The sequence below is a fragment of the Megascapheus bottae genome, chromosome 13 (genome assembly GCF_031878675.1).
Source record: "Megascapheus bottae isolate mThoBot1 chromosome 13, mThoBot2.hap1, whole genome shotgun sequence".
Classification (NCBI taxonomy): Eukaryota; Metazoa; Chordata; class Mammalia; order Rodentia; family Geomyidae; genus Megascapheus; species Megascapheus bottae.
Window position 1 is genome coordinate 39,296,337 of NC_143521.1, and position 24,640 is coordinate 39,320,976.

The 24,640-nt window shown below is 40.6% G+C and overlaps 1 protein-coding gene across 7 annotated transcripts in view; it reads right to left on the reverse strand.

Moving 5' to 3' along the window:
• Tbc1d1 (TBC1 domain family member 1) overlaps positions 1–24,640 on the reverse strand; it is a 167,065-nt gene that overhangs the window by 85,045 nt on the left and 57,380 nt on the right. For all 7 annotated transcript variants that reach the window (XM_090343720.1, XM_090343719.1, XM_090343718.1 and 4 more), the window contains one exon: positions 115–573. In XM_090343720.1, coding sequence (XP_090199846.1) covers positions 115–573 — 459 coding nt within the window. The remainder of the gene's footprint in view (positions 1–114; positions 574–24,640) is intronic.

A 24,640-nucleotide genomic window follows, 5' to 3' on the forward strand; every position in this document is an offset into this window, starting at 1 on the left:
AAAAGAAAAAGAAAAAAGAAAAATCTGCATTCACACACGAACCGTTCACAAAGAAGCATTTACTAATCGGGAAGGTGGATGTGTCTCTTGGACACAGACTGGCTAATATTTTACCGTGAAGAGCATAGTTCGATTTTCCTCCATATCTGTTGGCTGCACAATATTGTGTCCGCTAATAAGGTGGTTCTCGATGTCGCATTCCTCGAAGGAGCTGAGGAAGCTGCGGCTCCGCCGGTTGGCATCCTGGAACTCCTTCCGGAAGGCCAGTGAGCGCAGGCCGGGCTGCGAGAAGGACTTGCGCATGGGCCTGTGGGGCTCCCCGGATCCGAGCTCCCTGGAGGGGGCCGCCGCTGCATCCCAGTCCGCCCTCTGGCTGCAGCTCACGTGGTTGAACTTCTCAATGCACTCGTCGATCAGGGCTGGCGGGGCCTTCTTGTGGGCCACTGTCACACGGCCACAGAAGAGCACCTCGAACTTCTTGGCGAAGGTGTCGTCGAACTCGGAGGGGCAGCGCAGCTCCTCCTGGCGGGCGATCTTGCCGGCCTGTCGGATGGAGCTGATGATCTCAGGCACCTGCGGGAGAGGGCACAGGTCAACAGAGTCCGGGGCCGTGGCACACACTCATTCAACCGTGGTACACAGGAGCCGACGCCTGGCACTCTGCATGGCCACGGGAGGGGCGTGCAGGGTCCGGGCCTTGGGTGTCTTCCAGGAGCCGTGCAGGTACAACTCATACGGTGAAGACCAACAAGGCCTTCCAGGCTCCTCTCCTCGGCAGGGACGCCGCGTGAGGACGCACATCCACAGCAAATGACCAGCCTCAGGACCCAGCTCTGCTCGGCAGGCCTGAGTTGAAACCAGGAGTCCTCTCTAAAGCCGAAGGTGCATCTCCTAAAGAGATCTGTCTCCAAAGTGGCTGAATCTTACTCCATTTATCCTAGATTTTAGAGCAGGAACACTACTTCCTTTAGCAAACTGAAATTTCAGGAACACTTTCTTCAGTAAACTGAAATTGTCTTTTAAAATATGAAGTCATAGCACTATTTTCCCCCCTTTGGTGACAACTAGTAGTATGATCCAGTCCTGTACGCCCTACTAGTTCAATAGTACAAGGAAGTAGGGGGTTTTTAATTAAGAAAGAATTAAAATACATACAGGATACTCTTTATCATAATATTCTGGAGGTCCTTCACACAGACTATATGCATAAAACTTTTGGTTTCTGATGAAAAATCCTGATTAAAAGAATGCAGGGTCATTGCCTGATGTGGTGTGTTCCCCACCACTCTATTCTCCTTAGTTTTGTTGTTGTATTTGTTTTTTTGCCAGTCCTGGGGCTTGAACTCAGGGCCTGGGCACTGTCCTTGGACACTTCTTGCTCAAGGCTAGCAGTCTGACACTTGAGCCACAGCACCACTTCTGGCTTTTTCTGTGTATGTGGAATGGAGAGATTGAACCCAGGGCTTTGTGCATGCTAGGCAAGCACTCTATCACCAGGCCACATTCTCCTTAGTTAACGTCCTACAAGATGCTGCTGTTCCAAGGCAGCATCCATTCTAGGGAAGAATCCGCACTGCAGCAAATTAACACCTGGGTGCAGGTTAGCTGATGAATGAACAGTATGATTAGTATTTATGGCCCTGTGGAAACAAGATAGGCCAGAATCTAATCTTCAAAATGAAGGTTCTAGTTTTAATTTAATGGTCTACAATTTTTTTCCATTTCTCTGTGTAAGACAAATTCATCCAAAGGCCCAATACCCATAAGCTCACTGTCTAACAAGAGTTAAAAAAAATCTCTAATTCAGATCAAAGATCAATGTACATAGTAAAGAGAGAGTTTTAGCAAACTTAAAATTATGCTTGTTATTTTGTGTCCATGGCCAAATTCCAAAAGACCAAACAATTAAAAAGATTTTTGTCTTTATTATTAAATACCAAGCTCACTTTGGAGATAATCTTTCTTTCATGGAGATTAGGACATATCCTTTCAAGATATTTTATCATAGTTGTTTTTATTGATATCTTATATTCTTAAAAAAAAAAAGAAAAAGAAAAAAAACGTATAGTTGGACGCAGTGGCTCATGCCTGTAATCCTAGCTACTCAGGAGGCTGAGATCTGAGAGTCGCGATTCAAAGCCAGCCTGGGCACTAAAGTCCATGAGACTCTTATCACCAATTAACCACTAGAAAAAAAAAAAAAGTGGTGCTGTAGCTCAAGGGGTAGGGTGTTAGCCTTGAGCTGAAGAGCTCAGGGACTGCACCCAGGCCCAGAGTCCAAGCCCCACAACAGAGAAAAAAAAAATTGACAGAAAAAGACAGAGAAAAGGAAGAGCTGGGAGTCTAAATTTCAGTCACCCCTCTGTTGATAATTCACAATAAAATCTTAGTAAAAACTGCCAATTTCTCACTTAACAGATTATAAGCATTAATTTTTAGTAACCCCAGGAGGTAGTTATTTCTGTGTGGTGATAAACAATGTTTTTCCAAACCCAAATAGTCAATGTATGCAATTAAAGAACTTCTACTTTTCTGAGCAAATATGTAGGATTGTTTTGAGGAACCAAATGAATCTTCCCAATTATGAACGTAACTCTACAAACAAAAAATGCAAGGGCTAATTCAGTCCTTTGAGGCTTGTTAAAATAACTGGTGTTTCTGAATGCTGTGCCTCCATTACCTCTCAAGTGAGTAATGTGGTCTTTCATTATGTATCAAAGGCAAGAGAAGGCATGTGAAGTCATACGAATTTATGGCAACTCAGCAATAAATGGAATAAACAGAGTAAATGCAAACCAGAGCACTTGATCATCCTCTTGCTTTCCCAGTAGGAGCAGCTAAGAACACATTATATATTGGTCACAGTGGAGACTACAGTTTTTCCAACCACCAGTCTTTCTAGTACTTTCATCAGAATATCTTAAGAAGAAATGCTCAAATTCAAAGGCCAAAGCTGGTTTTTTCTTGTTCTGATGAGCTTATTATTCAGGCACGACTTAACTGGAGGGTTATCAATAGACAAGTAAGTATATCCTGCCATTCAGAAGCTCTGAGTAGCTGTGTATGTAACATGAGTACAAATGAGATAATCAGTGTTTAAAGGAATCCTTGAAGTTGTAGTTAGCACAGTAACCTGGGAATACACTCTGCTAAATTCAGTTTCAGCAATAAATTACAAATAGTTAAAAAAAATCTAATGCTATTTAAAATTTTGTTATTCTAGTATACTAAGAAGCTAAAATGGAATCTTCCTTCTGATTTTTTTTTATAAGTTCAGTTCCAATGATCAAAACAGACCAAGGAGATCTTTGAAACCACAGGTTTCAACACCACAGGTACTCTGTCTTGGGCTGGGATGTAGCTCAGTGGCAAAGTGCTTACCTAGAAAGTGCAACATCCTAGGTTTGATCCCCAGTACCAAAAAAGAGAAGACAAAACAAACAACCAAAAAAAAAAAAAAGGTTTGGAATGCCGCTCTTTTTTTTTTTTTTGGCAAAGGATAATCAAGCCATTTTATTGGTGGTATTTCCACACATTCTGCTAGATAGCTCTAGATTCCAAAGCCAGTGACTTGGACATGTGGGATGAGAACAGATGTATCTCTCTACCTGGGGATGGGGTGAAGGAATCAGGAGGTTAGACAATCAAACAGTAACGGAGATGCAGTATGCTAAGAGTCTGAAGAACCAAGTACTGAAGACTGAGGGGTTTGGCAGACAATCCGCAGGCTTGTGGTAAAGATTTGGACAAGGAAACCGAGGGCACTGAAGACTGCACGGAGGGTTCTTAAAGTTCTGGATCAAGCTTCTACAAGGGTATCTGTGCCACAAGGTCACATGGGGAACAGAGAAGGGACAGGCTTGGGGAAATGAGACTTGCTTTTGTACATGTTGAGTGAGACTGGAGGGCCCTGAATCTGGAAACAGAAACAAAGAAAGGAAAGGTACAAATATAGGTCCTGGGATATCCCAACATTCCAGGAGTAAAGAAATTTAGAACAGCAGGCAAACAGGTTAGGAGAGAAGCAAGGACAGTGTGAGGTAAAAATGCCAAGAGAAGGGGACATTCCATCTTCAAGACTGGAGTACCCTTAGTCAACTGAGAATAGGCTAAGGGCTCAGAATGGTGGACTGGAGTTATCAGCTAATGGAGATATGTAAGAAGAGTTAGGGCGCTGATATTAACATGCCATAGGGCCAAAATGTACTTAAGTCTGTAAGAACCTATACTTCAGTTATATAATTTATTGCAAATAAACAGACCATGTTAGGCCAAACATACTAAGGCTACTGGAATTTGTTCTCATTGATATGATCTAGGTATTTTCAATGAAAATCATGTTTCATTTAGTCAGAGCAGTAATACCTACGTCATTTCTGTTTGTAGATAAGCAGATAAAGTATATCAAAACTAACAACAACACAAGAATTTGAAAGGCATTTGGCAGGAATAAATTTAATAAGGATTTGGAGTTTAACTCTGTATATACTGGGGACCACAACAAAAATGTTAATAATTAAGATCAACAGCCATAAATGAAGGAACAGACCTATTTAGAGATTAAAACATGGGAGCTGATGTATCTATGACATACAAACCCTCAGCCTAATTTTAATTATGTTCTAAAATCTAAGTGCCAGTGATTGTATATAGAGATTCCCTTCTTGAATATTTGTTAAGTGCATCATTTAAAATATGATACAAAAATCAAGGTTAATAAATTCTTTAAATTAAAAAAAAAACATGGCAGCTGGAGGGGTAGTTCAGTGGTAGGACACCTGCCTAGCACACCCACAAGCTACTCCTCTTTTATCAGCTATTTCAGTTTATTCTAGAGCTTCGATATGGAAGGAAACTGGAAATTTTCTTACATTCACAACAAATTCACACACAACCAATGCACAGTAAAGGACACAGTGCCATGAGCAGGCTTAAGTGAGTATTGTTTTATAAGTAGAAAGAAAATGATACTCCAGGAGCTTTAGAAATATTTCTGTAAGAAAAGCCCTTATTTAGGCATTTGGGTCAACTTTCTTCTGAAGGATTTAGGGATTTGAAGAGATTAAGCATAACTGCAGGTGTAATTTTATTCACAAGGATTTATGGACAGTTTCTGTATCAATTTTTTGTTGTTGTTGACTGTGGGGGCTTGAACTATGGACCTGGTACGGTCCCTGAGCTCATCAGCTCAAGGGTATGGTTCTACCATGTTGAGCCACAGAGCCACTCTGGGTTTTCTAGTGGGTATTTGGAGATAAAAGTCTTACAAACTTTCGTGCCCAGGCTGGCTCTGAACCATGATCCTCAGATCTCAGCCTTCTGAATAGCTAGGATTACAGGTGCTCAGCCTGCCTGTATTAATCTTTAGAACATTTACATTTACAGTTTTGCTATTCTGTCAATAAATAAATGCATGTTAAATTGAAATTGAAAGAAACTGAATTGAAAGAAGCCTGGTATTTGTTTTAAAACTAGCAAATTTTCCTGTCATATAATATTAAAACATTTTAAAGCTGCAAAATATGGTAGGACCTACTGTTCATTGTCCCTTAAATGAAATTTTTTCTCCAAGCAAGGAGTTCAAATGAGCATTTCAAACAAAATATTATGTTTTACAAAAGGAACAGACTTGGGTTTTGTTGTTGAAGATGATAATTAGTGGTTATTTGTATATGTTGATCATAACAAGATAAAGAGAGAAAGAAAACTAAAACAAGTTTTTCGCACTCTATTTTACATGCCTTGGATTTCATACAAAACACTTAAGAAAATATGGGTGCCCACTAGTTACATTTTAAAGAGAACTAAGCAACCATCAGCCACAATCCAGGTTACAAGTTGTGTAACATCATGTTATATACCAGTCTTTAATCAAGAAGGCTGTACACATCCTAGAAGAGTAAGACAACATTCCCCTTGACTTGAGAAAGTAAGAACATTCTAAGATAATGTGACAGATCCTACACCCAAACATGAGTAATGCTATACTGTCACAAAAGGCTGGACATGGGCCAGCTCCCCATAGAGAACTAATGCCTCAACTCCTTCTCTTGGTTTACAACTAGCTAAAAGGTCAACTGCATCTTCCCAAGAGAAAGACCGGAGGTACTCACTAGCTGGCTGCAAGCACCTGGGCAGGGATGAAATGCCTGCCCTCCCATATGCCCTGTCTTTTGGGGTTCATGGTTTTAAGTGTTTTAGTCCATGGCTGTATGGTTGCGTGGCGTTGCTGCTTTTGACCTGTGGCAGCAAGGTACTCACCTCATGGTAGTGAAGCAAAGAAGAGGCCAAAATCCTAAAATCCTCGTCAAGAAGGCACTACACATGACCCTTTTCTACAGTTAGGCCCTACCTCCCAGGAGTACCATCAACCAGGGACCAAGAATTCTGTATATAAACTTTAGGGAATATTTGAAGTTCAGACCTTAGTAACTATGTGCAGTGTTTACAGTGAGTATAATTCGGGCCATGCTTATCGCAAAGAGATAAGGTGAGTCTATGTGGGTTGAAATACGTTAGTGAAATATGCCTATGGTGGGAAAAGTATACATTTTTTTGGTAAGTAAATCACAAAAAGGAGGAACAAGAGGAGGAGGAAGGCAGCCAAGGAAGGAGGGAAGAGGAATGAGAAAGGAGGAAAAGGAAGAAAAAGTAAAAACTGCAGATACTTCTGGGTCTAAGATTATAAGTGGACATGTATTATGCATGATTAGCAATCAAAAAGATGGTTGCTGTTTGAAATCAGGATGTATCATTGAAAACTGATTAAAAAATTAGTATTTATAGGATTGGGGTTTTCTTTGGGGGGGGGTTGTTTTTGTTTTAAATCTTGAGCTTGGCCTTTTCAGACTAGAATAGCTTTTAGAAATCACTATAGGTTCTGACCTTGGCATCCTGAAGAGAGAAAAGAAGAGTATGAGGGCAAGGCATTCCTTTTCTGTTCATTCTGCTCGGTCATAGCAGGTCTGCAATTCATTGACAGATAACTCAGGAAGACAGCCTGTAGCTGCCTCTGCCTGTTGTGAGCAGACTGGAAGTCCTAGTGACAGGTGAGGAGTGTTGAGAGGTGTTCCAGAGATTTTTTTAAAAATGCTTTTAATATTTCTCTTAAAACAGATTGGGGGGCTGGGAGTTTGGCCTAGTGGTAGAGTTCTTGCCTAGCATGCACAAAGACCCGGCCGGGCTCAATTCCTCAGTACCACATACATGAAAAAAAAGCCCGAAGTGGTGCTGTAGCTCAAGTGGTAGAGCACTAGAGTTGAGAAGACCCAAGGACAGTGCTCAGGCCCTGAGTTCTAGTCCTAGAACTGGAAAAAAAACAGACTGGGAGTTCTAGTAAGGGAAAAATATAACAAAGTTTATATATCACAGTAGATGCCTTGGTTCAGATGAACTGGGTTCATTCACTGTGATTCAAATACAGTGTGAGACTATAAAGTGCTGAATGTCTGGGCCTAGTTATGTCTGAATCCTCAGTATTTTTAATATTATTGTCAAAATAAGGGTAACAATTTGAGTGAAAAGACCACGTCATTTGTGCTTAGGCAGTGAATGTGATCATAATGTTTTCCTTCCTTTTGTTTCTATCTGATCTTAGCATGCACATGTGTCCCCCTGTGTTTGAGTCACGTTTGAAACTGAAGTACAGCCTCCATGGGGATCTCTCTCTTTCTTGGCCGCCACTTGTGACCTGAGCCCTATATGTGCATAGGGGGCGTTTCTTTATTCTTTCAGTTTCTTTTTTCTCCTTTATATAAGCAATAAAGTTCTGCCTTTTGAGATCTGGCCCAAACCCAGAAAATTCTTCAGCTGGGTTTTCATTGTGGATTCTGCTTGTAGGTAAGCAAAGGACGAATGTGAATCCCAGAGTGAGGCCCTGTAATGTCCCAGAGGCCCCATTCACAGAGGATTGACACCAGTGGAATCTGGATAATGGGCCCTGGTACAAGGAGAGGAAAATTGCCATTCAGGACAACCCCCCCCCAAAAAAAAACCCTTTTAAACTTCTAACATATGAATGGGGCAGTGTTGTAGATACTTTGCAAATTACATGTGCTTTCCAGTCTGATTTTGTCCACTAATATTCCTTTTAGTTACAGCTCTTTCTCGTTTTTTTAATAACAGGAAGGGCAAACATCACCTCAAACATTAATTCCACTTTGACTGTTTCTGGATTTTTTTTTGTGGGTCATGGGGCTTGAGCTTGGAACTTGGCCTGGGCACTGTCCCTCAGCCCTTCAGCTTAAGGCTACTGCCCTAACCCTGGCCTGGCAGTTCACCCTGAGCTCTTTAGCTCAAGGCTACCACCCTACCCTTGAGCCAAGCCCCACTTCCTGTTTCCTAGAGGTTAATTGGAGATAATAGTCTCAGGTCCTCTTGTGCCCAGGCTAACTTTGAACCTTGATCCTCACATCTCAGCCTCCTGAGTAGCTAGGATTACAGGCATGAGCCACCTGGCCCTGTTTGGAGGGTTGGATGGGCTGTTTTGTTTTGTTTTGTTTTTTGTCAGTCGTGGGGTTTGACTCTGGGTCTGGGTCCTGTCCCTGAGCTCTTCAGCTCAAGGCTACTATGCTACTCATTGCACCACAGCACCACTTCCAGTTTTCTAGAGGTTATCTGGAAATGGGGACCAAGACATGTGAAAGGGTATCAATGTATGGGAATTAATGCACCATCTATCTGGCAAATATCATGTTACCCTTCTATTAATTATAATAAAAAATATATGGAAAAAAAAGAGTCTCAGGATTTTTAGTGCCCAAGGCTGGCTTTGAACCACAATCTTCAGATCTCAACCTCCTGAATAGCTAGGATTACAGGGGTGAGCCATCAAGCCCAGCTGGATGTTTTTATATGATATAATATTAACTCCTTTACCATGAAAAATAGTCTTTGGGGGCAGTTTTTATTTTAAGGACAAAATATAGGGAATTCTTATCTGCTCTTAATAATTTATTAGAAGTGCATTTATGCTAAGATTTTGTTTATCTTCTGGTCTGGAATACTTTTCTTCCTGTGGCACTTGCCTTCTGCGTTGATCAATCCTTTGATACATACCATTAGTCTACTCAGATGAGGTATTTTTGTTCTTACTACTTTGTTCACTTCTGCTGATATGGTGATGGAACCCATCGTGCACTTTAGCTGCTTTCACATTATGCATCCCTTGCTGAGGGCCTCCCTAATAAAACTGCTTTGGGTAGGACGGTAGGTAGGGTGCTCATCCTGGCTTTTGGGACGTGTTACAGGACAGGTGATATAGACAGGCATCTAGCCCCCAAAAAGAGGGAAGACACTCTTAAAACTGCGATTGTCAGTGTTCCACCTCCCAATAAGCTGACCATGTAGACAGACAGACAAGACATCAGGTTTTAAGAATACTTACCACCAGGCCTATGAGGCAACTCAGAACTAGAGGCACAAGCGTGCTATTATTCTTTCAATACAGAAGAGTTGAGAAATGATCATGATTCTGTGCCCTTAACTAGCAACAGATAATGCTAATCACATTTAAAATGTTTTTCAAATTTTCAATTTCCAAATATTCTATAGGGCTGAGAGTTTAGCCTTGTGGTAGAGTGCTTGCCTAGCATGCATGAAGCTCTGGGTTCATTCCTTGGAACCACATATACAAAAACAACAACAACAAAAAAAAACAGAAGTGGTGCTGTGGCTCAAGTGGTAGAGTGCTAGCCTTGAGCTGAAGAGCTCAAACACAGCACCCAGGCCCAGAGTTCAAGCCTTACTACCAACAACAACAACAAAAAATATTCTGTAGGCAACATAACTTTCCACCCTCAACTTTCCATCCATCCCACCTATTATTAAAGAAGAGATACATTCAGATTAAAAGAGGGCTGTAGAATCAGAACAAACATTTCCTTCTTCCAGCAGCTCTAGATTTCATAAGGACCCACACAGGGTAGGAAACGACAAAAATACACAAGTTTTCTGAGTGGCAATATGGCCACTAACCATTCTGGTTAGTTCCATAAACTTCAGAGCATAAAACTCTTCTTAAGTGCTCAAGTGTTAGCACTGTCTCTCTTGCTCACTCATCTAGGGTAAAGGCTCTAGGACAGTGTCTGATATAACCACAAGAACTCAAGACTTTAAGTGAAAATAAATATTTCAAATGGACCTTTGCAAAACAACTATAACCATGCAGTATATAATTCAATCACAATGCCTGTGCATGGTAGGCATGCAACAAATATTTGAAGAAGGAACAAATGCTGTAAAAATAGTAAACCAGAAGCACCAGACCTAAATCCTTTTGGATTATAAGACTTTTCTAGACAGCTGAATACTGATCCCTTTAAGTGCTTTAGCTATTTTTTGTTAACATTTTCAGGTGGAAATTTGTTCAGTGTATTATGTCAAAGGTGATAAAGAATTAGGCTGGAATGTGGATCAGTGGTAGAGCCTAGGCCCTGGATTTGATACCTGGCACCAAAGAAGACAAAAAAAAAGTATGCAGCTGAACCCTTCTTTTTGGTGAGCATATGTTATAATGACCACCAAGACTATGAAATTGTTGTATTAAGCCATATGCTGCTGTGTGAGAAGTGGTCCCCTCTCTCATCTTTGAATAACACACCCTAACATCTCACCAATTCTCACTAGGCAAATGGTGGCCTGCTCTTTCAAATGCACCTCAGGGGCTAAAGCAGAGATTCTTAAACTCTTTAAGCTACTGACATGATGTTCTAACAGCCTGGTGAAGTCTATGGGCCTTCTCAGAATTAAATTTTTTCATGAATCAAAAGGGCTAAATTACGCTTAAATAGTAAGAATAATTATGATACAGTGTTATGTGCTTGTCACCATATTAACAAGATTGCAGTGAAAAGATGAGCATGAATACCCAGGAACATCAGGCCTGTAATCCCAGCTACTCAGGAAGCTAAGATTTGAGGAACAAGGTTAGGAGCTAGCCAGAGAAGTCCTTGAGATTCTATCTTCATTTAACTAGCAAAAAGTCAGAACTGGAGGCGTGGCTCAAGTGGTAAAGTGCCAGCCATGAGTGGAAACAACCAACAGGAGGCACTAAGTTCAAGAATTTAAAAAAAGATGAACATACATGGTATTTTTTCCCCATTTACATGATACTGAGGAATCAAACCCAGGGCCCCATGCATTCCATGCAAGCACTTTACTGCCGAACCACATTCCCAGTGCCCATACATGGTATTTTAAGAAAAGTGTTAACAACTGAAATGCAATATGAAAATACCTGAAACAGTGATAAAGAAATATTTACTCTTGCTTCTTCATTCTTGACCAGAGCCTCTAAAACATTACAATTTCCTGAATGATGGGTGTCTTTTGTTATCATAATCCCTTCCTTCACTATAAATGTCGTATGTTACTAAGGTGACTCTGGGCCAGCCCATAGATAGCTCAGGATGGAGGACCAATTGCCAGAGGAACCAATCATGTGATGAAAGGGTCTGAACTTTGGGCTCGCATTTTCCTGGAAGGGCAAGGTTATCATCAGTGGCCAATAATTTAACTAATGATATCTATGCACTGGAACCTCCATAGAAATCCTCAGAACTGATGTCAAGCTTCAGTTTGGAGAGCATGTAGAGGAAGCATACCCCAAGACAGCTTCGTAGCATGGTGATGGGCCTCCACCAAACCCTTCCCTATGGGCTGTCTTGCACTGTAAATATAAATGAAGAGCGTTCTGAGTTCTAGGAGCCATTCTAGCAAATTATCAACCCTGAGGGCTGTGAGAATTCTTGATTTATTGGCCAGAGGTTAGGGAGGCCTGGGACAAGCACCAGGCACCAAAGTGGGTGCAGTATCGTGGGGCCAACTCCTTAACCTTAGTGTATGAACTCTAGCCAGTTAGTGTCAAAAGTCAACTCAATCTTTGGCCACTCCACCACTAGTACTGGTGTCTGGACAGGTCTGATGTCTGACTAGCATGAGAAAAATTGGGAGAAGAATCATCGTACTGTGATATTGTTGCCACTACTATCAAGAAGTACAGATGCTTCTGGGTTTAATGACTATATGAAGAACTGAAAATGGTATTTAATTTTAGTTAACAGTTAGTGAAAATAAAGATGCAATGTTTTTTCTCCAAATGCAGAGGCCCCACTTTTTGTCCTCTGACCCCAGCCCAGAGGAGGAGGGGAAACCAGTAAGAGTTCAAATAGGAAAACAACTACTGCCATTCATCTCTCTTGGAACCATGGTGTGTATATATCACATAAATAAATAATACATCAAAGACATCCCCACCAGTTCAATGCCAACATAAATCTAACTAAAAATGGGGAAAGCTTGCCAGAAGCCATGGTCATCAGAATCTACAAACAGAAATGAAAATGACAGGCTGCCATCCATAAGGAAAGCAGATTCTAACAGTAATATCCAAGTGTCTATTAGAATAATTAAATTGTACATAGCATAAATTCATCAACACAAACATTTTTACATATCTTTCAAATGACGGAAGAACTCAATTTAAATCTGATGTAATTTATTGTCAAGGTAAGCTGTCAACATGGTAACTTAGCTCAATACAGAAATAGATGGGAAAGTATTTTCAATTGCTAACTTTATAGTATCTCTGATAATAAGAATAGGAATACCATGGCAAAATAAATGCCTCTGGAACTTCATTTGAAAAAGCTATGAGTTGAGAAAGATGGTATTATTTCAAGACCAGCCTGGGTAAAAAACATTAGCGAGATCCTTTCTCATAAAAATAAAGGTACAGTAGGAGATCATGGTGCAAAGCTAGCCCACACAAAAATCAGAGCTCTCTCTAAAAATAAACTAAAGCCAAAAGGGATAGAGGTGTGGCTCAAGTGAAGTGGTTGAGGGCCTGCCAAAAAGTACAAAGTCCCGATTTAAGGAAGTGTGATGAACAATGCTTTACACAACCATGTGCACCACAGCCAGACAGGAAGTATAGTTCCTCATTCCCACATTGTGTAAATGACTGATGAAAGAATCATGGAGCGGCTGAGGAGTAAGAAATACCAGCCTCACAGGCAGTGGCCACACAGCTATTTGCAGTAAAGGTGATTAGAACTGCTAACTGAATGGGAGAAATGAAGAGGAAACCAGAGAGCTGAATGACTATTTGGTGTTCCAGCAGAACCACCAAGACTAGGTGACACCTAGTACTCATCTGAGATTTCTCTTTGTTCAGAGACTTTATATTCCCAAGCAATAAACTAAACTGTGAAGGTAATAGTGAAACCAGGACATGCTGGTACTTGGAATTCCCTCACTCTACTGGCATTACTGACAAAAACTGTGACTGAGCAAAAACAGGAAGTAGTAGTAAGTGTATGCTGAAAATGTACTACAAAACCTGTTGTTTCTTCTACTTATTTTCAGCAGAAGATAGTTTTAAAAAGTACTTATCAACAAAAAAAATTCATATGTGTGGTACATGCCTACAATCCAGCTACTCCAGGAGGCATGAGTAGGAAGCATGGGTTTGAGGCTGGCTCTGGACATTACCATGAGACATTATTCAAAAAAATAACTAAAGCAAACAAAAACGAACAGGGGACATGGCTCAAGCAGTACAGCACCTGCCTAGCAAGCAGGAGGCTCTGAGTTCAAACCACAGTATTATCAAAAGCTCTGGACAGCAGGAATATGTCAGTGCCTTATTATTGTTTACATGCAATTTTCTATAATTTACATATGCTGCTTTTATAATTTTTTTAAATATTCTCAATTTTTAAAGGGCAATTTTTTTTCTCAAATCAGTCTTTTTTTTTTTTTTTTTTTTTTGCCAGTCCTGGGCTTGAGCTCAGGGCCTGAGCACCGTTGTTGAACTTTCTCAAGGCTTCAGCTCTACCACTTGACCCACAGCACCATTCCTGGCTTTTTTCTATGTATGTGGTACCAAGGAATCAAGGGTCTTTGTGCATGCTAGGCAAGCACTCTACCACTAGGCCAAACTCCTGGCCCCTCAAATCAGTCTTTCTAAAGGTTATTTTCTACTCTTAGGAAAGGACTTTCAGAGACAAAATTGTAAAGATGAAAAAAGACTTGACTTTAAATATGTGAAGATAAATTATTTTAATGAACAAATCAAATGGTACATTTTAAATGTACTATACAAAAGTTTTAATAAAAATAAGATTTAAAAAACTTTTAAAATGTTTAGAAACACTAAACTTTAAATGATATACTAGAAGAAATATTAGAAGAAATATCCTTTGGCACTGATTAAGATGAATTCATGGACTGCTGTTGAATGGCAAATCCTTTGGACAACTAAAGACAATAAAAATCTGTATTTAAAAAAGACTGCTTCTGAATGTTCATAGGTAATTATTTAAAGAAAAAACTTATAGCTTAAGTTAAAACTGGGGCAATATCATGAAATGACTGCCATATGAAGCTGACAAGCTTGAGTCTAGATAAGCCATCAGCCTATTAATCAAATAAATATTTTCACTCCTTCTTAGGAACTGCAGTAAAGTGATATAACCATGTAAAAATTATCACATTGTAGGCACAGTTCAGAATCACCTTGACATTGTATCACTTTTTTTGTTTTGATGTTTGTTTATACCAGTACTGGGGCTTAAAAACTCAAAGAATGGATGCTTTTTCAGCTCAAGACTGGCACTCTAGGAGCCACAACCCCACTCCTAGCTTTCTGGTGGTTAAAGAGTCTCACAGACTTTTCCTGCCTAGGCTGACTTCAAACCTCAAATCTCAGCCTCCTGAGTAGCTAGGATTGCAGTTGTGAGGCCACCAGTACTTGGCAGACACATTAAGGAAAAAAAAAAAACAGCAAAGTAATTCATAGCATAGGGCTACCCATAAATATGCAGTGCTTCTCTTTACATTACTAAAAGGCAAACCCCAGACCTGCCCACTTTGCAAACAAAAAAGTGTGGCTGGGTCCCTGTTGTGACTGATAGCTTTATGCAATATGCAATGCTCACAGGTAGAGCAGCCCTGTAAAGACCTGTCGTCAACCTGTAAGGTCCATGGCAATTTCTAGATGTTTGAAACTTAAACTTATAATACACTGGGTGTCAATTATTGCAGAAATCAGTTCTAGTATATCTTTTTCTAAATACATCACACTAGCCTTTACAACATTGCTTGCATTCTTTGGTAAACCTATCATACACATAATAAAGAATCCTGAGCTTCCTTCAGATCAGTGACCAAAACAGGTCTTCCTCACATCATTTTGGTCTACACAGCCGCTCTTTTCCCTTAATCTTGATCAGCAAATAAATCAGAACTTCAGCCAAAACTGATGCTGTGTGTCATGTGGGTGTACGTGCGTGCGAGCGTGTGCACACACACACTAATTCTTGGGACTTGAACTCAGGCCTGGGGCACTGTTGAGCTTTTGTGCTCAAGGCTAGTACCATACTTGAGCCACAGCTCCACTTCCAACTTTTTGGTGGTTAATTGAAGTTAGTCTCAGGCACATTCTTGCCCAAGCTGGCTTTGAATGGTGATCCTCAGATCTAAGCCTTCTGAATAACTAGGATTACAGGTATAAGCCTTGGATGCCTAAAAAAAACAATAGTATCACCTATTTTATACTTTACAAATATTAGACTTTATGTAATACTAAGTGTAACAATAACACCTTAATAATAGTAACAATATTGTGTTGCTCCTTTGCTTTCTCTCAGTTAAAAATGTTACCTAACTTTAACAAGTTTACAAAGCCCAGACTGCGTCCTAGCAGAATGCAATTCAATAGCAAAATTGAGCAGCAAATACTTATTCCGGTTTTTACAGGTAAAGGAATTCAATCAAAGATACAGAAAAGTAGCCATCTACCAGTGGATGTTCTAAAACATCAGGAACATGCCAATATATGTAAAGTGTTAATATGGACCTTGCAAAACACAATAGTAGACACAGTTAAAAAAAATGTGTGTGGGGCGGGGGGGGGGGGGTGGGGAGGGCAGGAGCATAGATTAGTGGTGGAGTGCTCACCTACCATGCACGAAGCCCTGGGTTCAATTCCTTAGTACCACATACACAGAAAAAGTCAGAAGTGGTGCTATGGCTCAAGTGGCAAAGCAGTAGCCTTGAGCAGAAGTGTCCAAGGACAGTGCCCAGATCATGAATTCAAGCCCCAGGACTGGCAAAAGAAACAATAAAAAAGAAATGGTCTCAGATGGTTAACTGTCCATGTGATAAGACACAGCCTGCCAAGAGTTCATGTGAAATAGATGTAAGGATTTTAGTTGACTGTAAGCTCAGGATTAGCCTGCAGAATGGCCTGGATACCAAAATGACAAGCAACCAAAACACTAAGGCATTGGGAGAATGTCATCCTTACATCAAGAGAGGGTCACAGCTAGACTTCACTTCTTACTAAGCAGGCCACACAGGAGGTTTCACTTCTGGTTTCAGGAGACTTTAAAAACCACACTAACAACTGTGGGGTGTTACAGTGTCTGCAAACCCCTGAACAGAAACTGGGAGGAGTCTGAAGGCTTATCTAGGGTTAAGGAGGGCGGAAGCAAATCAGGAGAGGGCATCAAGAAGCCTTAGAGCTCTCTTCTAGAAATTTGAAAGTGATTTCCAATTTGAATGTCACACTGTACTCCATAAATATGTGCATGTACTATGAGTTCATTTTTTAAAAATTAAATCTACATTCAGTGCCAACAAAACAAAACAAAAACCAGACACTAGAACCTGCCTCTGCCTTCTAGGCCCTGCTAGGGGGTTGGCCTCAGGTTCCAGCAGGTAGGAGTTTGAAAGCACAGTGCTCTTCTGGCAGCCTGCTGCTCCTCTGGAAGGGAGAATGCTGATTTGCCTGCAGGAGGTCAGATATTCTACAATTCCTAGAGAACATCAGTGAAACCAAGGCCAACAAGAGATAAAGGCTGGCTGGGGCAGCAGCTTCTGCTGAGAACGTGTCCAGAGCTGGCTGTTCCATCCATGCCAGGGGAGCACTAAAGTGTGTCTAGAAGCTTCTGTGGCTCACTGGAGCTGAACTTTGATCCACCCACTACAATCAAGGAACAAGATTCCAGCAGAATCTATAGTCACTGAACCCTAACAACAACTTCAAAAGTGACACTTTATATTGATTTGCCAGAGCAAAGGAAAAACCAAAACAAAACACTGAAGATTAGCCCTTTAGGGAGGCAGGGTTATAAATCTCACTGGTGATGGCCTCCCTTCCAATGCAGCTAATGAAAGGCTCTTCCACTGCAGACATTCTGATCTATGTTCTGCTTTTCTCTCTCAGAACCAGATCTGCTCCCCAGCCAAGGTCCACAAACATGATTTCTGAATCTCTATCTCCATCTCTGAATTTTTCCCTAAAGGTGATTCAAATTTCTAATCACCTCAAGAATCATGCAGACTTCAGACACCTTCATCTTCAAACATCCAAAATGGTGAGGCAAGGGCAAAGGGCAGCTCATGCCTGTAATCCTAGCTACTCAGGAGGCTGAGATCTGAGGATCGAGGTTCAAGGCCAGCACAGACAGTAAAGTCCATGGACTCTTATTTACAATTAACCTCCAAAAGCCCAAAAGTGAAGCTTTGGCTCAAGTTGTAGAGTGCCAGACTCGAGTGAAAAAGCTAAGAGATAGCACCTAGGCCTTGAGTTTAAGCTCCAGAACCAGCACAAAACCACAACAAACAAAACAAAAATATCCAAATCAAACACATGCTCTTCACCCTGAAGTAAGTCTTCCTCCTCCATTCCTTGTTTACCAACAGAGCTCAGAGTCTGGAAAGTGCCTCATACACATTTCTCACACACATATTCCATCTTTCATCAGCCTTCAGTATATATTTTCTCTCAGCATGACCCCCAAAGTGCTGATTCAGACCTAGCTCAGCCAGATTATAAAAAAACCTCCTAATCCCACCTGAGGCCCTGCCTCTGGGCCTGCCCTGCATCCAGGTATCCTGTTCTCCATCTCAACCTAATCTTCCGGAAGCACAGTTCCAATGGAGTCAGGCTCTCAGGAAAGCCTTTTAGGTCTCCTCCACAACCTCTATCAAAACAGTCACCCTTCAGACCCTCTTGTTGCTTTACTTTACTTAGCTTCCCTTGCCAGTTACCTTTTTACCAACCACATTTCAGAGGAGTCCTGAGCCTACCCAGGTACATGCCTACCTTTACGCCCTTAGTAATACAGCTTCTTCTATCTGGACTATCAAATCTCACGGCTGCTATAGGAGCCTCTAAGTCACTCATTCAATCTATTCATTTCAGTGATCAGGAAATAAGGACACAAAAGGCTGGGATAGTAGACACCAGGTCACAGAGTCAGGCTGCAGAACTGAACCTCCTGTGTTTTTCTAGATCATGCTAAGCTCCATTGTCTGCTTTTAATTTCCATGAAATGTCTTTGCCATAAAATTTCCTTAATAGGCTAACTTCTAAGAAGGGATGGAGAAAGGGAAGAAAGAATACAGAACTGAAATCAGTGTTTTACAAAAACATCAGGGTAATAAATTCCTGTGCGTTGCATTCATGTTTTTTGGTTTTGTTTTAGTGTTAGTCCTGCGGCTTGGACTCAGGTTGTAGGTGATGTCCCTGAGCTTTTTTGCTAAAGGCTAGCAATGTACTACTAGAGCCATAGCTCCACTTGAGGCTATTTTTGTTCTTGTAATTAAAAAAAAAAAAAAAAAAAAGAATCTCATTGGCTTTTCCTACCCAGGGTGGCAGATCTCAGCCTCATGAGTTGCTAGGATTATAGGTGTGAGCCACCAGTGCCTGGACACATGTATTTTTAGAAATAGGATATATTTTGGAATCCCTTCCAGTTTACATTAATGTTTAAAAGGAATATAAAAATTAAAAACTCACCACGCATAAGAATTTTGGTTTGTATTTCTAAAATCAACTTGTATAAGCTCTACAATTTTATATTTAGAAAGTTACTTGTTAATTTTTTAACATTAAAAAGACACAATGGAAACATCACAATGGACCTGTATGTCTGTAAGCAAATATTGTCTCAAAACTCTTCGTTTATTTTCACCTAATGACTGGTTTCCTTTGCGTCCACCCTGTAAAAAGAACTTCCTCAAAATATCATTTTTAGTTTATTCTTTATGTTTGGCAGGCCTACAATTATAACCTCTACTAACAAATAAGCTTCCTTCCTATTGTGAAGTTTTCTAAAATTGAGAATCTATGTTTTAGGCTTGCAAATTACTTTCTGGTAATGAACAAATTCTCTGGTGATTTTGGTGGTGGTGGTGGTAGTGGTCTCTTTTTGTGTCAGTTCTAGAGCTTAAATGCAGAGCCTGAGCACTATCCCTTGATTTTTTGGCTCAAGACTAGCACTCTGCCACTTGAGCAATTGTTACACTTCTGGCTTTTTGGTGGTTAAAGTCTCATAGACTTTCCCACCCAGGCTGGCTTCGAACGTTGATTCTTATATCTCAACCTCCTGAGTAGCCAGGATTACAGGCCTGAGTAACTGGCACCAGAATCTTTAGTGAAGACTAGAAATTGTAGAGCAGCATGCTCACACCCTTGCAATTTTAGACAAGGGAAAACAAAGGCTCAGAATATGACCTTTGGTGAGTGCCCAGGCCCTGACAAAGGGACGGTGTCCAGGCCCTGTGTTCAAGCCTTAGGATTGGGGCAAAAACAAACACCCAACAACAATAACAAAAACACTCAATAGGCAGAGGCAGAGGCCAATCTCATTTTCTCTGCCCCATTATTACTGGTAGCCTGATAAAAGCATTTTGTTCTTGTTTAGTGTTACCTAGCCAGTGCTTATGTTTGACTTTTGTACGGAATGATAAACAGAATTTAGATTTTACAGGGATTGTCAAATGATGCAAAGTGTCAGAACATCTTGTTTTAAACTTAGCTGTACCTCTGGTAGAACCATAGCAACTGTGGCCAGCTTCAAATTTTTCATCTTTGAACAATAAGGCAAATGCAAAGGTCTTCTCCACCCACAAATCCAAAGCCCAAATAAATTACAGAACCTGACTATTTCCATCACAACAGTAGTACATGTGAAGTGTTCCAATGTAATCTTCTCTTGTTGTATTTATGCTCAGTTTACTCTCCTCTTAAATGCCCTTTGCAGGTGATATTTTCCCAGAAAAAAAATCAATTTTCAATATTAAAGAAACATTTTATTCCTACCTCATCTTACAAGGCTCCCTCCCTGGAAACAGAGCTAAAGCAATCAGTGGGTTTTGTGACCCTGTGTGAGGGGGTGAAGCCACCATTTCAACTTTGACAATTTCCACTCTCTGGAAATACTCAGGCCGTACTTGCTCCCAGGACACAATTCATACAAACAGGCAGGCCCTCCCAGGTTGCAGGTATCTTTTTATGATATCTCATATGTCAAAGTATCTGTGCCACTCCCAACCCTAAGATTTCCTTTCCTTGCCCATTTCCCTACCGCCATCTTGACATGAAATTTTCAGTTTGAATTACTCTGAAATGTAACACTCTGTTCCAAATATGTGGTTCTGAATTCAGTAGAACATTTTAAGGCAGTAAAAACATGCCAGCATAGCAACATTAATAAGGTATGCAAAAACTCAAGGGTCAACCAGGTACTCATAGCTCATACCTGTAATCATAGTTACTCAGGAGGCTGAGATGTGAGAATCCCAATTCAAAGCAATCCTGGGCAAAAAAGTCTCTTATCTCCAATTAGTCACTAAAAAGCTGGAAGCAGAGCTGTGACTCAAGCAGTAGCTCATCAGTCTTGAGCAAAAAAGCTCAAGCCCCTGAGTTTAAGCCCCCATACCAGCATGCCTTGTGCACGCACGCACACACACACACACACACACACACACACACACACACACACACACACACACACACACAATCAGGATTCAGGAAACTTGGGTCTAAGTTCTGCTATAAACTAGCTGTAGGGTTTTATTTATACTGCATACTTCACTACTCTGGGTATCAGCTTCTGCTGCAGAAATGAATCCAAAACTACTTTCTGCTTACTGCATGATTATGTGATGAAATTACACCAACACAACCACCATACTAGCCACAAGTATTGACAATGTATGCTGAATGAGAGAACAGAGTCACTCTTAACTCTAAATCTTGCTGGATCTGGCTAATTTATTTAATGTAATATGCCTTCCTCAAGGTTAAAAATGAGTGGTTTCAAAAACAAGGCAAAGTTGACAAACAACCCTGAATAATTCTGAAATATGGCAGAGAACTACCACTATTATTTCCTAACTAGACTTTTTCATCATTACCCCATCACAACATGCAATTACCCTTGTCTAAAGACTTCATTCAGACCTCATCTTCCAGACTCCCAGAAAACTGGCTCAAGTGATTCCCTGAGCATACATCCATATTATCTCATTACAACTAAATAATCTTCAAAGCTCTCCTCTTTCCTCTCTCCATTAAACTGCAAGATAGTCAAATGCATGGATGATGTCTTCTCAGTCCTACACCCATAGCATGCAACCTCATATGTGTGCAGTTAAAAATGTAATTCAGTTAAAAATAAAAAGGAGCTCATTTTATGGATGAGAAAAGTCTTACAAAGTTAACATAGCCAAATTCAAAGTAAATGAACAGAGCCCATGAATCTAATCTCATTACAACACATTGTAGACAGAAAAACAACACAGGAAAAGAATCAAAATGTATGGAAATGAAGGAAATTCTTTTTCCACTGTGTCTAACTAAACGTATAAAGTACCAGCTCACCACTCTCTCAATTAAAAAAAAAAACAGAGATCATAAATTTTTAAAATAAGGAAGTCAGATACTTAGGTTTCAATTCACAAATACCTTAAGCAAATATTTATATTCCTACAGAACATATAGGTACTCCCAAATAACACTGTATATTATAAAATAAGAATCAAAAGGACAATTTATTTTTTTCTGTTCCTAAAAGTTAATCAAGATTACAGGATTGAGCTTGGTAACCTTAGCAACTCAGAAGACTGAGATCAGGAGTTGGAGATTCAGAACTACCCTGGGCACAATGTTTCCAAGACGCTTTCAACCAACAGCTGGGTACAGTGGTATCAGCTACGATATAAATAGTAGGATCACATACCATGTTAGCCTGAGCAAAAAGTGAGACCTTATCCCAAAAATAACCAGAGCAAAAGGCTGGAGCCATGTTAAAGCACTGGCCTAGCAAGTGTAAGGAGCTGAGTTCAAACCTTACCACAGGGGGTGGGGAAGGAGTTAATCAAAAGAAAAGGACTCTGCGTTATAAGTAACTATGAACTGCAAATTAAGACAATCAAGAGATACCATTACACAGCTACTAAAATACCCAAACTCCAGAACAGTACAAGATTAAATCCTGGCGAGGGTGTATTGTGAAAGGAACATTCATTCATCAGAGATGTGAACACAAAAATGGGATAGGCACTCTGGAAGACAGTATGGCAGTTTCTCACAAAACTAAGTATAGTCTTAGCATACAATCTGGCAGTAGTGTTTCCATTTATCTTCCCCAAAGAGTTAAAAAAAAATTTAAAAAACAACTTATGTCCAAGCAGGGCTGGTGGCTCATACCTGTAATCCTAGCTATTCAGGAGGCTGAAAACTGAGGATGGAGGTTCAAAGCCAGCCTGGATAAGGAAATCCATGAGACTCTTATCTCCAATTAACCATCAGAAAACTGGAAGTGGTGCTGTGGCTTTGAGCAGAAGAGCTCAGGGACGGCACCCAGGTCCAGAGTCCAAGCTCCACAACCAACAAAAAACAAAAACAAAACAAAAAACTTATGTCCATGGGAAAAAAAAAGTCTATGCTCAGCTGTTCACAGTAGTTTTATTTATAATTGCAAAAATTTAGAAGCAACATAGAAAATCCATTCATCTCTGTTTTTCTAAGGGTGAGTGAACAAATAGGATATGCATATAATGAAATATTGTCACTAAAAATAAATAAGCTATCAAGTCATACAAAGATATGGATTCTGGGCTTATACCTGTAATCCTTAACACTCAGGAGGCTAAGACCTGAAGATCATCATTCAAAGCCACTCTGGGCCACAAACTCTTATCTCTACTAAACTACAAAAAAAATAAAATAAAAAAAATAAACTGGACTTAGAGGCATAGCTCAGGTGATACAGCACTAGCCTCAAGCAAAAGAAGCTCAAGGAAAGGGCCAGGTGTTGCATTCAAGCCCCAGGACTGGCACTTAAAAAAGAAAGGGCGGGGGGGGGGGGGGGCACGGTGCGTGAGTTTGGCCTAGTGGTAGAGTGCTTGCCTAGCATGCACCAAGACCCAGGTTCAATTCCTCAGTACCACACATAGAAAAGGCTGAAATTGTGCTGTGGCTCAAGTGGTTAGAGCTCTAGTCTTAAGCCTAAAGACACCACTCAGGCCCTAAGTTCAGGCCCCAGGACTGAAAAAAAAAAAAAAAAAAGATTTACTAAGAGCCCAAGGACAGTGCTCAGGCCCTGAGTTCAAGCCCCACAACCAGAAAATATAAAAATGAAGACAACTTAAATGCCTACCATTAAGTAAAAGGAGCCGATCTCCACACTGCAGGATTCCAACTATATAACATTCTCTACAGGCAACATTACAGAGCATAAAAAGATGACTTGTTTCAGGTTCAAAGGGAAAAGAGGAATAAATAGACAGCTCAGACAACAGGGATGGAAATGATACTCTTCAATGTACTAAGAAAGCTGATAAATGTCACTACAGTGTACAACGCAAACCATGGACTCTCATGACAATGATAATGTTTTTAATATGGGTTCATGGCTGTTAATAAATGCACAGCTCTGCTAAAATCCTGGTCCAGATTATACGTTTACTTAACAGAGGGAGCAGATTTTTCAAATTCAAAGAATAGTTTGACTATGACATTAAGCTGTAACACCCTGCAAGGCCAAACCAACAAGGGAATCACTTTAACTAAGACATAAGAACCCCCTGCTCATCACCTTTTCAATAAAAGGAAAAAAGAAATACTCAAAAGTGTAATCTTCTGTGCTGTGGGCTACTAAACACAAGAGCAAGCTCCAGTGGCAAGTTGGGCTGTTCTGGTCTGCTGGAGGCCTCCAAGGTAAATTAACCAACCTGGGGTCAAGACAGGACTGCCAGAATGCTGTGGTGTGAAGTAGCTGGATTGAAGCTGGACATGAAGCACTTATAATCAAGATATAAGAAGAAACTGGGCCAGGCACCAGTGGCTCACGCCTGTAATCCTAGTTATTCAGGAGACTGAGATCTGAGTATCCCAGTTTAAACCCAAACCAGAAAGAAAACTTCAGAAGACTCTCATCTTTGAAGCCAGATCCCACCAGCAAAGTATCTTATCTCTAAATAACCAAGAAAAAGAGTAGAGGTTGGATTGAAGTAGAAGAATACAACCTCTAGCAGAAAAAGCTCAGCAAGAGCATGAGGTCCAGTTTAAGCCCCAATACACACACACACACACACACACACACACACACGCGTGCGCACACATGTGAACACACATGCGTGCATGTGCGCGTGCGCACCCACAAACAATTAGATGCCTGGGTCATCTGAACCAATCTCAGACATACAAGACAGTAAAACCACTGGGTTATATCATTTGAGAAGATAAAGAACAATGTTCCTTTCTGACTACCTAAGTCTAAGCCACCACCTTCACCTCCTACCAGAACCACAAGAGCACCTAATTGGTCACTCTGCTTCCATT